The sequence below is a fragment of the Somniosus microcephalus genome, chromosome 6, assembly GCF_052327205.1.
Source record: "Somniosus microcephalus isolate GS21.2 chromosome 6, FLI_Smic_1.0, whole genome shotgun sequence".
Taxonomy (NCBI): Eukaryota; Metazoa; Chordata; class Chondrichthyes; order Squaliformes; family Somniosidae; genus Somniosus; species Somniosus microcephalus.
In genome coordinates this window covers 28,830,248-28,846,542 of record NC_140992.1, presented here as the reverse complement: position 1 = coordinate 28,846,542, position 16,295 = coordinate 28,830,248, and the positions used below count along the sequence as shown (strand labels likewise).

General features: G+C 43.3%; 1 protein-coding gene across 1 annotated transcript in view; it reads right to left on the bottom strand.

The window, feature by feature from the left end:
- The window catches only part of xrn1 (5'-3' exoribonuclease 1), a 144,801-nt gene that overhangs the window by 118,883 nt on the left and 9,623 nt on the right, over nucleotides 1–16,295 (bottom strand). Inside the window, exons 2-4 of the mRNA XM_085989602.1 lie at nucleotides 13,885–14,117; nucleotides 3,601–3,698; nucleotides 1,620–1,729 (exon numbers count right to left, since the gene is read on the bottom strand). Coding sequence (XP_085845728.1) covers nucleotides 1,620–1,729; nucleotides 3,601–3,698; nucleotides 13,885–14,117 — 441 coding nt within the window. The remainder of the gene's footprint in view (nucleotides 1–1,619; nucleotides 1,730–3,600; nucleotides 3,699–13,884; nucleotides 14,118–16,295) is intronic.

Sequence of the window (16,295 nt, the reverse complement as noted above, 5' to 3'; positions counted from 1 at the left end):
ATTGCCAACCCGAGAATGAACCATTTATCCCAACTCTCTGTTTTCTGTTAGATAGCCAATCTTCCACCCATGCCAGTATATTACCCCCAATCCCGTGATTTTTTATCTTGTGCAGTAATCTTGTGTGGCACCTTGTCAAATGCCTTTTGGAAGTCCAAATACACCACATCCACTGGTTCCCTTTTATCCACCCTGTTTGTTACGTCCTCAAAGAATTCGAGCAAATTTGTCAAACATGACTTCCCCTTCATAAAACCATGGTGACTCTGTCCGATTAAATTATGCTTCTCCAAATGTCCTGTTACTGCTTCCTTAATAATGGACTCCAACATTTTACCAACCACAGATGTTAGGCTAACTGGTCTATAGTTTGCAGCCTTTTGTCTACCTCCCTTTTTAAATAAGGGCATTACATTAGCAGTTTTCCAATCTGCTGGGACCTTACCTGAATCCAGGGAGTTTTGGAAAATTACCACCAATGCATCCGCAATCCCTACCACTACTTCTCTCAAGACCCTAGGATGTAAGCCATCAGGTCCAGGGGCTTTATCCACCTTAAGTCCCATTATCTTACCGAGTACCATCTCCTTAGTGATTTTAATCGTGATTAGCTCCTCCCCCGCTATAGCCCCCTGTTTGTCCAGTGTTGGGATATTTTTAGTGTCCTCTAGTGTACATAGAGCTATTAGTGTAATAGCCTCATTGGTGTATAGATCACAAATTAAAACACCAAAATCTGTTAATATCTGCACCTTGAGATACATCCAAATTAATGGAAACAGTAGTATGGCCCACAAAGCTTCATAGTGTAGACCCAAGTCCCACAACGACAAAAAGTTGGTACACTCCTGCTCCAATGGCTGTAATGGTTTCACGCAAAGCAACTCTGGCTAGTCTTCATTCAGTTTCTCCTATTAGGCATGGCTCCAGAACAAAACATTGCTCTTTTAAACACAAATTGACAGTCTCGAGGCCACAAGATTCATGCTGGTACAGTAAGAGATGCTTTTCGGAGGTTGTAATTCAGGACATTATTAGAGCAGTGCAGAGAAAACTTTACTCTGCATGCAACCCTGCTACACAGGGGCACTTTAGGACTGTGGGCATTGAAAATGGAAAAGTGTACCATTCCATACAGTATTGAGCACAAAAATGTACCAAAAATATAAAAATAGACACATGTGAGCATCTACTTATATATTAGATTAACATTTATGCCAAGAAACCCAAGTATCATGAATAAATATAGTTCTGAATACAATGAAATTACTTGCATGAAGCACGTTAACATAATATCTTGCATTATGCTGGCCAAATTGGTAAACTAGATTCCAATTGGTAACAAATGTAGAATAAACAGAAGACCCCAGGGCATTTTGATAGTAATGACAAGTAAATCTACTGCATATATTTGCTCATCTTTTCCAATATAATTTTCTAGTTTGTATTTTCTGATTACTAATTTTTTTTTAAGTAAGGCTGGCCTTTAGCAGGATTCCTTCGGAAATGAACATTTGACGGTCTACTTTAATATCAATTTAGAAAGTGTTTTTTCCCCATCCACTAGGAATTTCAATTTGCGGAAAGGGACAATTTTGGGCTGCTTAGTATTTAATTACCTCATGACCTGACAGGTACACAGTCACATCTTCCCAGGATTTGTCAGTTGAAATCTTCATGTTTACAAAATATTTTAGTTGCTCATGTAACCTGGCCATAAAAGCAGTGCCTGAAACAAAAACAGAACATACAAGAAATGAAAAACCCTATTTTGTCTAAACAGGCACAGCACAAAAAAAAAATCTCAAAAAACAGATTCTCAAAAATGCATCTGCCCTGCAACAAGGGTGGAGCTTTAGAAATCATTATTAAAGCTCAGTTAATTCTCTCTCTTCCCCCGTCCCCAGCCCTTCATAACAAAAAGAGAAGTGCTCTGCTGCTGTTCCTGTACAGGCTGTATGAATGAGAGTCGCTGAGCTTAAATATTAAATGACAGCCAATGGAGAACCCAAAAGTAGAATTCTACTTTGATGCTGTGAAAGATGAATTGTATTGACAAATTAGGTTTATTGTGTTTATCGCAAATTGAGGTATGAACATTTGACAACACATAATACTTCTGCAAATACTGTACCAGGATTAGGCTCCCCCCTCCCCTATTTCATTGTCCAACTGAGAGTTTGGGGCTCATCCAAGACCTTAAATTCCTACCTTTAAAAACTAAAAATGGCTTGCTATATAGTTTTAATGAACTAACTTCCAATTGGACTAAGAAGATTTTAAGAATTCTTAAGTGACACCAAACACACGGACTTAAGAATACATGCAATGGGAAAAGGGTATCAAGACTTTTTTTCCCAAAACGGGCTGCGAGCAATTAGCACAGTCATTGAAAATGAATTTCAGTGCTTGCTCCATGTCTTTTCAAGTTAATGCAAGATTTCTTTCCCAAAATAAATTCTATTGTTATGTAGATGTTTCTGGGTGTGGTGAAGCTTTGCACTAGAAAACAAACCTACAATTGATTTGTTTCATATTTCCAGAATCTGCAGTACAGGAAACTTTGTGCTATCCGGCACCGACGGGACCGAACTGTTGCCATTCCCTCAAAATTGCCGGACACTCCAGCTCGAATGTTGAAGCATGCGGAGGTTTTCATCTCTGTATCTGACAACAAACACTGTTGCTTAGCAACAGCTTCTAAACAGTCGGCTGCAGCTGCAAGCGTCTCTAGCTGAAGCTGTTGCTATAGTTACAGACCTTGCAGTGCCTGACTGGGGGAAAAAAAAAGCAACGAAAAGAAAAATAACGGCTCCTGATTTTTGCCGGTGGCGCGAGCTTGCCGGACATTTAGCCTCCGGATAACACAAAGTTTCCTGTACTTCGCTTTTTGAATAGACTACCTGTTACTAAATCTTCTGGCAGTTTCAGCTCCCATTAAAGGTTACAATGTTGCCTATTAGTTGGTAGCTCTTAATATGTTGTGAGGTTTCCCCACTCCTCAAAGTAGGTGGAGCATTTAGAAGACACCAAAGTTTTTGTGCTGGAACTAACGTTGCATATTAATGACTTAAAAATCTATTTTAAAGAAATGCGCTAACTCATACAGAAATGCGGTTTCCTGGGCATCCACAACCCATTAATGCCTTTCCAAAAAGGTTATTTTGTTTATATGTGAGCCGAGACATTCTGTTGGTGGGCTATTGTACCATGGAAGGCATCAATTCAAATCCAAAATACTCCTTGTCGATTAGCAACAGAACAGGAAACTCAGACTGATTTTTATCTTCCTGTGCAGTCTCCCTGTCCCGATTGCTGCCTCAGATGAGATAAGAAACTCAATGCGGCTGGGAAATCAATCCAGTGAAGTTTGTTTGGTACCACAAAAGATGAATGAGGTTGCCAAGCTTCCGGAATCTAGGTTTGACAGATATTCAAATCATGGGAAAATTTGACTTCCTGGAAATAAATTATTCCACAAATGTAAGCGCTTACCTATTTACAGGAAATAAATTTATGCCACTATCTTATTCTATTCAATAATTTGTAATCCGCAATGGATTTGTTTAGTTTGAAGATGATGTTCTAACTGGGCATTACCTGGGGTGATACAGTTGGAGTCAAATCTGGCTTCTGTAGGAAGGTTTTCTCCTTTTTCCAAGGCTTTTTTAATTTTCTCTTCTGCTTCCTTTGCTGATCTACATTTAAAGAAAATTGTTGTAGCACAATGAATTATTTTGAACAGAAGATACACACTTTCATAAACAAGAAAGAATAAATGTAGTCATTAGGGATGACTGGCAAGTTTCCCCTTCACCCATAAACAAATATGGAAGTTTAGCACATATCCATCACATTAGAGTGCACCAAATAGAATTTTTTTTAACTTGCTGCTTTTTCTGCTCTCAATAACCTGCTTCACCCAATGGCAGCAGCCTCATTTACTCAAAATAACAGAAAATGCTGGAAAAACTAAGCAGGCCAGGCAACATCCGTGGAGAGAAAAAAAAGTCAATGTTTCGGGTCAAACCCTTTGTCAAGACTGGAAAGGCACAGGAAATGAAATAGATTAAAAGGCCAGGCTGGGAGAGAACAAAAGAGAAGTGAAGAGACATTAAGAGGTATTCAAAACGAGACGAGATGGTGATAGGATTAGTGGAGACAAAAGGCGGCTCTAGATTAGGTGTGAAATGCGCTGGCAGAATGGGAGACAGTGGCCATGAGGGAGAGAAAAAAAGGGGGGGGGGGGGGCAAGGGCCAAAACAAAGGTGTGGATAAAATATAAGTAAAAATGTAATAGGGGCCGAGGTTATGATCTGAAATTGTTGAACTCGATATTGAGTCCGGAAGGCTGTAAAGTGCCTAATCGGAAGATGAGGTGCTGTTCCTCGAGTTTACGCTGAGCTTCCGTGGAACAATGCAAGAGCCCGAGTACGGTGAGGTCTGAATGGGAATGGGGCGGTGAATTAAAATGACAGGCAACCGGAAGCTCGGGGTCATCCTTACGGCCTCATTTACTCCTTGCTCCAGAACCCATGGGCACCTGTGCCCCTCTGCAGCTTCTTGCAGCTCTCGCCCGCACAAGAGTCCATGCTATCCCCTTCTTTCACGCTCCCGCCATGCTTTCCACCCCACATTTCACCACTTAATATGCCTCCATGCCTTCTGCCCCTCTACTGAAAAAAAATTCTTTCACCACATTCCCCACCGTGACCCATTAAGTGCCTTAAAATTCTTTGATGTGCTTTTATTAAGAAAGCAAAAACATTCTTAGCAATAATAACTTATTGTCAGTTCCTAGGAAGCGGTGTGGTCATTTTTACCAACGATTCGACAGATACATTCAACAGGGTGGCAATGTAAAGACTTTAAAATGTTTTTTATGCCAAGAATCTGCTCACTGGTAATCGGTTGGTCTGCTTCCATTTAGACCACATCGTTGAAGTGTTATGAACTGGAGATGGAGATTCCATGGGTTTGCTGAGCCAATTTTTTAGCAGCAGTCTGGCCCAAATGGGTGCCCTGAGGCAGCTCGCCGATTTTGGGCCACATGAATGTTGGCCGGCTGGCAGCTGCAGGTAGATCCGGCGGGGAAGTGTAAGAGGCAGAGGGAAAAAAGGAGACACAGAGAGAAAAGGGAGAGATGGATAGACAGATGGAAAGAGAAGAGACAGACAGTGGGGAAAAAGAGAGACAGACAGAGAGAGGGAAAAAGACAGAGAAAGTCTTTGCTTGAGTTTATTAGAAAACAGAGTTGCATTTTGAATTCAATCACCATAGGTCAATGACACAGATAATATATTGTACATTATTATGTAGCATAAAATAGCACATCCTCCAATTCACCATAAGCAACACTCTGAGGGATCTACTTGTAACTTTATAAAAACCAAGTGCATCTGATACATCATGTTCAAATTTCTGTCACGTAGAAATGAAAAGGCAGAGCCAAATGTCCACAGCCTCTTAACTGACCTTTGAACTTACCCAGTGTTTATCTTAACGGCAATTACACTCTATAGCTATACTCACATCTATACTTCAAGAAAAATACATTGTGCTTAACAAGGCATAATTTCCTTCTCCCTTATAAAATGAGCAGTTCCACAGGAGATTTGCTAATAATATTAAACATCTTTCATTTAGCAGGTCACACTTCCAATGTACTCGTCAACGAAAAGAAACAATCATGTTTTTTCTGATTTCTTCCTAGAAATTTTGAGCTATGCAACACAATGGTCCAGATATTCCGATGCCTATGGGCGTGTACGCGCTGTGTGCCCATCCGTAGGGACATCGGAAATGCCGGTTTGAGGCATGCACAGCGCATGCGCTGAAAACCAGCGTTTCCGATCTGTCAAGAATGGTCTTGACAGATCCTCCGGCTGCCCTGGAGAAGGGCCTCTGCGGGTGGGGAGTTCCGCTTTTTGGAGACCCTCCGCCTGCAGAAAACCCGTAAAATTCTTATGCCTGCATTTACCAGGATAAGAGTAGAAAAAAGTTTTTTTTTTTTTTTTAAGTTTTAACTGATTTATCATTTAAAAAAACTTTTTAAAAAGGTATATTTTTAGCCCCGTAAAAAACAAAATTATTTTTTTCAAAAAATTAAATTTTTATTTAATACTTAATTTATTGTAATTTCAAGTCATTTTTAAAAAAATTATTTAAAGTTTTACTATGTTTTTTCATTGATCTCCATTCATATATTTGACAGGTCTTCCTGTCAAATGTATAAAGGGATATTCCCTTCTGTGATTGGCTCCCCATGATCCCAGGGACGCTGCGAACTACATGTGCTCCTGGAAAACGTGGGCCCTGCGCACTTCAAGTTTGGTGAGGCCCAGGAGCGGAAGCGTGTGTCCTGGGAGCCCTCAGGTAAGGGCGCAGATTTTTCCAGACCACAGGCCTCCGCCCGCGGGAGGCCTACGATCAGAAAATACGGGCCATTACTAACTAATTATTACACTCTCACAAACTTCTTTCAAATCTTCCATGATCAGTAAAAAGATGAATTGCAAAGTAAGGAATCTCTAACAAATCAACTGACTGGCAACAAAAAAATGCTTCAGTCCTGCTATGACACCCAACAACCTGGAATGCGAGGTTTTGCACGGTTACACTAAAATCTCCATGGTAATATGGCCATTACATTCAACTTCTAAAGTAAAGAACTGTGGTTTCACAAAAGGTTCTCAGCAGTCATGTAGGAAAAATAATGCCCTCTTGCTTAGAGGAACATACTCTTGGCATAAAACCAATGGCAATACAAAAAAACAGTCTCTTCAGTTTCTATCCATGAACCTAATCAACCTGTAAGCCAGATAGGCTTTTGTCATTCAGAATGACAATTACAAAGAAAAGAAAAAAGACTTGCATTTATATAGCGCCTTTCATGATCACCGGACGTCCCAAAGCACTTTACAGCCAAATGAAGTACTTTTTGAAGTGTAATCACTGTTGTAATGTAGGAACGGTAAAAAGGAATGGTTGCATAGTGGTTACATTGCTGGACTCAAACTCCAGAGGCCTGGACCACTGATCCAGAGACAGAAGATCAAATCCCACCACGGCAGCTGGTGAATTTAAATTCAGTAATTAAAATAAATCTGGAATAAAAAGCTAGTAGCAGGAATGGTGACTGTGAAACTACCGGATTGTTGTAAAAACTAATGTCCTTTAGGGAAGGAAATCTGCCATCCTTACCTGGTCTGGCCTACATGTGTCTGCAGACCCACAGCAACGCGATTGACTACTAAGTGCCCTTTGAAAGGGCCTAGCCACTTAGTTGGAACAAACCGCTACGAAAAACAAGAATGAAACTGGATGGACCACCCGGCATCAACCTCGGCACTGGTTTCGGACACGACAATGGCACACCCAGCCCAGTCGACCTTGCAAAGTCCTCCTCACCACTAACATCTGGGGACATGTGCCACAATGGGAGAGCTGTCCCACAGACTGGTCAAGCAACAGCCTAACAGAATCATACCTTTCAGCCAATGTCTCAGACTCCTCTATCGCTGCCGGCAGGACAGACCCTCCAGAGGTGGCAGTACAGTGGTATTTGGGAGGGAGTGGCCCTGGGAGTCCTCAACATTGACTCTGGATACCATGAATTCTCATGGCTTCAGGTCAAGCACGGGCAAGGAAACTTTCTGCTGATTACCACCTACCGCCCTCCCTCAGCTGATGAATCAGTACTCCTCCATGTTGAACGCCACTTGGAAGAAGCACCGAGAGCAGCAAAGGCACAGAATGTACTCTGGGTGGGGGACTTCAATGTCCATCACCAAGAGTGGCTCGGTAGCACCACTACTGACTGAGTCCTGAAGCTGCCAGACTGGGCCTGTGGCAGGTGCAGAGAGAACCAATACGAAGGAAAAACCTACCTGACCTCGTCCTCACCAATCTACCTGTTGCAGATGCATTTGTCCATGATGGCGTTGGTAGCAGTGACCACCGCAGTCCTTGTGGAGACAAAGTCCCGTTTTCACAGAGGACACCCTCCATCGTGTTGTGTGGCACTAGCACCGTGCTAAATGGAAAAGATCTAGCAGCTGAAAAGTGGACACCCGTGAGGCGCTGTGGGGTATCGGAATCAGCAGAATTGTATTCCACCACAATCTGCAACCTCATGGCCCAGCATATCCCTCACTCTACCATTACCATCAAGCCAGGGGACCAACCCTGGTTCAATGAGGAGTGTAGAAGAGTATGCCAGGAGCAGCACCAGGCATACCTAAAATGAGGTGCCAACCTGCGGAAGCTGCAACAAAGGACTACATGCATGCCAAACAGCAGAAGCAGCAAGCTAGAGACAGAGCTAAGTGATCCCACAATCAACGGGTCAGATCAAAGCTCTGCAGTCCTGCCACATCCAGTTGTGATTGGTGGTGGACAATTAAACAACTAATGGGAGGAGGAGACTCCATGAATATCCCCAACCTCAATGATGGTGGAGCCCAGCATGCGAGTGCAAAAGACAAGGCTGAAGCATTTGCAACCATCTTCAGCCAGAAGTGCCAAGTGGATGATCCATCTCGGCCTCCTCCTGGGGTCCGCACCATCACAGATGCCAGTCTTCAGCCAATTCGATTCACTCCACGTGATATGAAGAAACGGCTGAGCGCACTGGATATAGCAAAGGCTATGGGCCCCGACAGCATCCCGGCTGTCGGGCTGAAGACTTGTGCTCCAGAAATAGCCGCTCCTCTAGCCACGCTATTCCAGAACATTGGCATCTAACCTATAATGTGGAAAACTGCCCAGGTTATGCCCTGTCCACAAAAAGCAGGACAAATCCAATCCGGCCAATTGCCACCCCATCAGTCTACTCTCAATCATCAGCACAGTGATGGACGGTGTCATCAACAGTGCTATCAAGCGGCACTTATTCACCAACAACCTGCTCACCGATTGTCAATTTGGGTTCCGCCAGAACCACTCGGCTCCAGACCTCATTACAGCCTTGGTCCAAATATGGACAAAACAGCTGAATTCATACCTGGCACAAAGGAAGATGGTTGGAACTGAACACTGAGCAATCTTCAGCGAACATCCCCACTTCTGACCTTAGGATGGAGGGAAGGTCATTGATGAAGCAGCTGAAGATGGTTGGGCCTAGGACACTGCATTGAGGAGCTCCTGTAGAGATGTCCTGGGGCCGAGAACCACAACCACCTTCCTTTGTGCTAGGTATGACTCCAACTAGTGGATAGTTTCCCCCCTAATTTTCATTGACTTCAATTTTACTAGGGCTCCTTGATGCCACACTCGGTCAAATGCTGCCTTGATGTCAAAGGCAGTCATTCTCACCTCACCTCTGGAATTCAGCTCTTTTGTCCATGTTTGGACAAAGGCTGTAATGAGGTCTTGAGCGAGTGGTCCTGGCAGAACCCAAACTGAGCATCGGTGAGCAGGTTATTGGTTTAACGTCTCATCTGAAAGAGGACACCTCCGACAGCGCAGCATTCCCTCAGTACTACACTGGTGTGTCAGCCTAGATTTTGTGTTCAATTCTCTGGAGTGGGACGTGAATCCACAATCTTCTGACTCAGAGGCGAGAGTGCTACCAACTGAGCCAAAGCTGACACTAAGCTTTTGTGCGATACTGATTTGACATAGAAACTGAAAAAGAAATTAAATTGAACATTATTTTACACCAGTAAAATTGCAAAAGAGGAAAAAAAAAGTCAATGCATGTATGTGCATGCAAGTCAAGGAATATCAGGATTGGACTCATCTGCAATGTCCCTGAAAAGCCAATTAACCTATCACTTACTGTCTAAGTTCAGACTTGAAAATTTTACTAATCCTTCATAAATTGTGGGGTTTTTTTTTAATTCCACCACGAATTCAGTATTTTTTGAATATATTGGTAAAAATCGTTTTTTTCCCAAAACTGCCTCAAAAAACTGAAATCGCCATTACTTTCGAACCTAAAAATCGAGTCTAGCAATGACATGCATTGCATCCATGACATCAGCACACACATTGCATGCTGCAATTATGTCATGCATGCAATGCACACGCATCTCAATTTCAACTGTGTCAAAGGCTGGAGAGAAATCGAGAATGATGAGGAGAGAAAATGCACCACAGTCACCGAGGATATAATTTGTGGCTTTTATTAGGGCCGTTCTAGTGCTGTGATGGGGCAGAAACCAGATTGGAGAGATTCAAACATGGAGCTGCGGGAAGATAGATAGTCACAGATTTGGGAGGTGACAACATGTTCAAGGAGTTTGAAGAGGAAAGGGAGTTTGGAGATGGGGAGATAGTTTCCATAGACAGAGGGAGGGTTTTTTGAAGGGTTGTGATAATGGTGGTTTTGAAAAGGAGGGGGACAGTACCCGAGGAGATCGAACCATTTACAATGTAAGCTAGCATGGGGAGAGGAAGGGAATTTGGGCGGCCAGCAGTCAGTCATAGAGTCATAGAGTTATACAGCACAGAAAGAGGCCCTTCAGCCCATCGTGTCAGCGCCAGCCATCAAGCACTCTATTCTAATCCCATTTTTCAGCACTTGGTCCGTAGCCTTGTATGCTATGGCGTTTCAAGTGCTCATCTAAATGCTTCTTCAATGTTGCGAGGGTTCCTGCCTCTACCACCCTTTCAGGCAGTGAGTTCCAGATTCCAACCACCCTCTGGGTGAAAACGTTTTTCCTCAAATCCCCTCTAAACCTCCGGCCCCTTACCTTGAAACTATGCCCCGTGGTTATTGACCCCTCTACTAAGGGGAAAAGTTCCTTTCTATCTACCCTATCTATGCCCCTCATAATTTTGTACACCTCAATCAGGTCCCCCCCTCAGCCTTCCCTGCTCTAAGGAAAACAACCCCAGCCTGTCCAGTATCTCTTCATAGCTGAAGCGCTCCAGCCCAGGTAACATCCTGGTGAATCTCCTCTGCACCCTCTCCAATGCAATCACATCCTTCCTATAGTGTGGCGACCAGAACTGCACACAGTATTCCAGCTGTGGCCTAACTAGCATTTTGTACAGCTCCATCATAACCTCCCTGCTCTTATATTCTATGGCTCGGCTAATGAAGGCAAGTATCCCATATGCCATCTTAACCACCTTATCTACCTCTGATCCTCTGTCCTTCCTAGGATCCTACCATTCATTGTGTATTCCCTTGCCTTGTTAGTCCTCCCAAAATGCATCACCTCACACTTTTCACGGTTAAATTCCATTTGCCACTGTTCTGCCCATCTGACCAACCCATCTATATCGTCCTGTAACCGGAGGCTTCCCTCCTCGCTATTTACCACTCCACCAATTTTTGTGTCATCTGCGAACTTACTGATCATACCTCCTACATTCATATCTAAATCATTAATGTACACTACAAACAGCAAAGGACCTAGCACCGATCCCTGCGGTACACCACTGGACATAGGCTTCCAGTCACAAAAACAACCTTCGACCATCACCCTCTGCCTCCTGCCACTAAGCCAATTTTGGATCCAATGTGCCAAATTGCCCTGGATATCATGGGCTCTTACCTTCTTGACCAGTCTCCCATGTGGGACTTTGTCAAAAGCCTTACTGAAGTCCATGTAGACTACATCAACTGCACTACCCTCATCCACACACCTAGTCACCCCCTCGAAAAATTCAATCAAATTGGTTAGACATGATCTCCCCCTGAAAGCCATGCTGACTATCCTTGATTAATCCTTGCCTCTTCAAGTGGAGGCTAATGCTGTCCCTCAGAATTTTTTCCAATAATTTCCCTACCACTGATGTTAGGTTCACTGGCCTGTAATTCCCTGGTTTGTCCCTACTACCCTTCTTGAATAATGGTACTACATTAGCTGTCCTCCAACACCTCCCCTGTGGCCAGAGAGGTTCTGAAAATGTATGTCAGAGCCCCTGCAATCTCCTCCCTTGCCTCACACAGCAGCCTGGGATACATCTCGTCTGGGCCTGGGGATTTATCCATTTTTAAGCCCGCTAAAACCGCTAGTACCTCCTCCCTCTCAATACTAATTTGTTCAAGTATATCTCAATTCCCCTGCCTGATTTCTATGCCTATACCGTCCTTCTCCATAGTGAACACAGATGCAAAATATTCATTTAAAACCTCACCTACATCTTCCGGCTCTACACACAGATTGCCACTTCGGTCCCTAATGGGCCCTACTCTTGCCCTTAATATACTTATAAAACACCTTGGGATTTGCCTTTATTTTGTCCACCAGTGTTTTTCATGCCCCCTCTTCGCTCTCCTAATATTTTTTTTTTTAGTACCCCCCTGCACTTTCTATACTCTTCTAGGGCTTCCACTGTTTTTAGTCCTTTGTATCTGCCAAAAGCCGCCCTTTTTTTCCCTACTCCATTCTTGTATATCCCTTGACATCCAGGGTTCCCTGGGTTTGTTGGTCCCACCTTTGACCTTTACGGGAATATGTTGGCGTTGTGTACTCTCTATTTCCTTTCTGAAAGACTCCCACTGCTCGGATGTGGATTTTCCTACAAGTAGCTGATGCCAGTCCACTTTGGCCAGGTCCTGCCTTATCATATTAAAATTGGCCTTCCCCCAATTTAGAACCTTTAGAGGGAATGGGATCAAGTGAGCAGAGGTGCGTCTCATGGACAAGATAAGCTAAGATGGCATGGGAGGGGAAGATTGAAGAGAACTTAGAAAAAGATACAGGTTTAGGACCATGGCAGAGGGGCAGCTTGGAGGAAGCTTTGCTCGGTGTGCAAGGGAAATGGGGGTGCGGCAGAGGCAGCTGGACAGAAGGTCTCAATTTAGGGACAAAAGTCCTTGAGCTCCTTGTACTTGTTGGAGGGGAGGGTGGAGAGGACAATGTTGAGGGGTTTAAGGAGAAGGTTGGTAGTGGAGTAAAGGAGCACGGGGTGAGCTTTGCTTTCCAGGATGATCATACAGAAACATACAAATCAATATTCAACCAATCAATGATTCAGGGTGTCAATGCTCCCTGAAAATGCCTTTCAAGTTCATTTTACATAGAAACAGATGTAGGTCATTCAGTGGTCAAGCCTGTTCCGCCATCTAATTAGATCATGGCTGATCTACACCTCAACTCCATTTACCCACCTTTGTTCCATATCCCTTGATACCCGAACACAAATCTATCAATCTGAAAGTCTGACATTTCAATTGACCCAGCATCCACAGCCTTTTGGGGGAGTGAATTCCAGATTTCTTCTACCCTTTGTGTAAAAAAGTACCTGATTTGACCCTAAAGATCCTCGCTCTAAATTTAAGATGGTGCCCCCTTGGCCTGGATTCCCCCCCCCCCCCCCCCCACCAGAAGAAATAATTTCTCTGTATCTACCCTACTGAATACCTTAATCAGGTCACCCCTCAAGACCTTTTAAACGCAAGGGAATAAAAGCAAAGTTTATGCAACCTGCCATCACAATATAACCCTTTAAGCCCTGGTGTAATTCTGCTGAATTTGAGCTGTAGCCCTTTCAAGGCCAATATATCTTTCCTGAGGTTTCTTCTCTCCTGAAGGCATTAATTAGCTTCTTGCTGGGGTACAGTTCCACAGTGCCAGTCATCCTCTAGTACCGAATACAAGTGGCCACTATTCATACGGGACCCTATACATTGGATGTTGGCATTCTATTTGACCACAGGAGGCATCACAGCTGAGCCCAATCCTGTCCTCAGTGTTCACAGATGTAGTTTCTAGCAGTGCTTGCTGGAGATTAACTAGAAGGAAAAACTCCAGACAAGTTTCCATTCCCCAGCCCAGGGTTAATTACAGTGCCCATTAATGCCAAACCAACTAACTGGACATTCCTGGGCGATGTGACTCAGGTACTTACTTACTGGATGAACTTGCTGAGCCGCTCGCAAGTGCCTTGACCATTTTTAAACTCCCTACCGAACAATTTTCTTACCTAAAACGTCTGCCACGTTGTTGATTCATTTTTGCTCTTGGAGCCACACCATCAACTGCCATGAAGAAGGTCTTTTTTGGCTTAATGATGCGAAATAGAACTTCCACATAGTGGAAAATATCAGCAATTATTTTTTCCTCCGAGATTCGAAAGTGCACATCTTCATCATTTGGGTGAGAACATTGATGGATAATTCCATTCATATCCAGATAGAGATTGTCAAATTCCGGAATCTGCAAAATTGAGTGCAGAAAAGCATGTAATGAGTGAATAAGGCAGGATTAATGACTGTAATTTTAAAAAGTTTCCTATCTCAAACTGGCGGCACAATATTCCACTAACAGCTGACTTTTAATAAAAATATAACTGATCAAAATCTAAAGTTTGTCATTTGTGACAAGGCTTTGGTAAAACTCTTACGCATTCAACAGGAAACGTTTAATGAACAGGACATAAAATGACAACCATTCGCTCAATACACTACATGGTGTGAATCTAAGCTGCATAGGCCAGAAAGATCCAGGCAGTTAACTGGCCAACATTCAGGTTGCCTATTTTAGCTCGACAGCAGTGGGATTTTTGAATTAGCCGCAACATGCAAGACCCAGCAACCGCTGTTCGTAGTGTTTGTGTATAAATACCAGGTCAACACAAGCCAAGGCTTCACAGTGAGGGTCAACAGACAAATCAATCAGATACCCAAGCGTCGAAGGACGGACAGTTTTTCCCCAATCATCAAGCAATTTGGTTTAGGATTAAATTTAACGTGGCGCCACATTATTAATTATCTAATTTTCATAAATGGTAATTCTATGGCAATCCTGTTGCCACAGAGAGGTGTAAATACCCTGAACATGCGGAATACAGGTTCAGTGTCAGACATGCTTGCTTTTTAAAGACAGTGAATTTCTGCTGGATTGGTATTTCATGCATTTGGTCTGCCTAGAAGTTTTGTGCAGACTAACACATCTGTCTATATACAAAATATTAAAAGCCTTACATCTGCACACACCTCCTGTCAACTTCTTCCATTATATAAATTCTTATATCCACATTTACACTGGTAACTAAATACAGTAAATGACAGATTGTAATTAAACCCTCCCACCAGCGGTGGCACTCCACTGGCAGGAGGACATCATTACGTATGGCAAGTTAACATAGGCAGTGTCCATCCACTGTAACTGTGGATATAGGAAGTTATAATAGAAGCATCTGACAGGACATGCATGTAGACAGAAGATTTTTTATTATAGACAAGATATAATCATTTAGAAAAAGGACAAAAAATGAAAATCACAAGATCAAAACTCAACTGGCTTACAAGTATCATCGAAAGAGCAAGCAGATTATGACCGGTAACCATGATCAGGTACTCTCTGTAGAGAGAGATAAAGTACTCTCTTCCTGTCAGTCAGTATACATGCTGCCATTGAGCAAAACCACACAGCCAGCTTCCCAACGGATCATTGTGTGAGGACAACATACAGCTAGCTCAGCCATACAAACCAGAAAGAACTCGGTTGAAATTCTCGGACTGTGCTGAGTTAGCTGATCTTGGGCAGAATGGGAATAGGAGATACACACCTGACCTCAGCACTCTGGGTCAGGGAGCAGAAAACCGTCAGGATTCATGGCTGAACAGTTTACCAACAATCACTGTTTACGCTCACACATGAAGAACAGCCACATGAATAAGGTACTAAAAAGGCGATCACTATCCATGAATCTGTCAATGCCTTAGAGAGATGGGGAGGAAGAATAAAAAGCTGGACAATTTCCCAATAAATAAAAAACTCAGCAAAACAGCACCCATAATAGCAGCAATAGAGGTAAAAAAAAATTAACAGCGGCAATAGTACAAGCTACAAACTAATCTGTACAGATCATAAATAAATGTTTGTGAGCATCCTCAAACAACTTTTGTTGGAACTTAGCCAATTATGTAACCCTGTTAAGCTTCACCCTGGCAGCTTATGACCTGATCAAGCTCACTTGAGTGTTACAGGCCTACAATATCTTCAACAAATATGATGAAATTACATTAAAGATTTAGAAGCTATTGTAGGGAGGGAGGACCGGGGGGGGGGGGCGGAGGGAGGACAGAGGGAGACCTGCACAATATATGAGTGTGTTATCCAAGGTCTTTTTTAAAAAGCAGAGCAGGATCAGAGCACATGGAGCCAGCAGGTATAACCAGCACTGTGGCCTGGGCTGCTGTGAAGCCGGGAAGTTGGGGGAATAGAGGGGTGGAGTTGCAGATATCGGCAGCTAGCCAAGGGTAAACGCATTGCTGGTTAGCAGGAGGATGGTGCACAAGAAGGCCGCATCAAGAGCTGATAGGCACATGAGCCAATGAGGGTGAACATAACGCCAGCATAGTTGCAGATATCAGTGACGTCGGGAGCTTG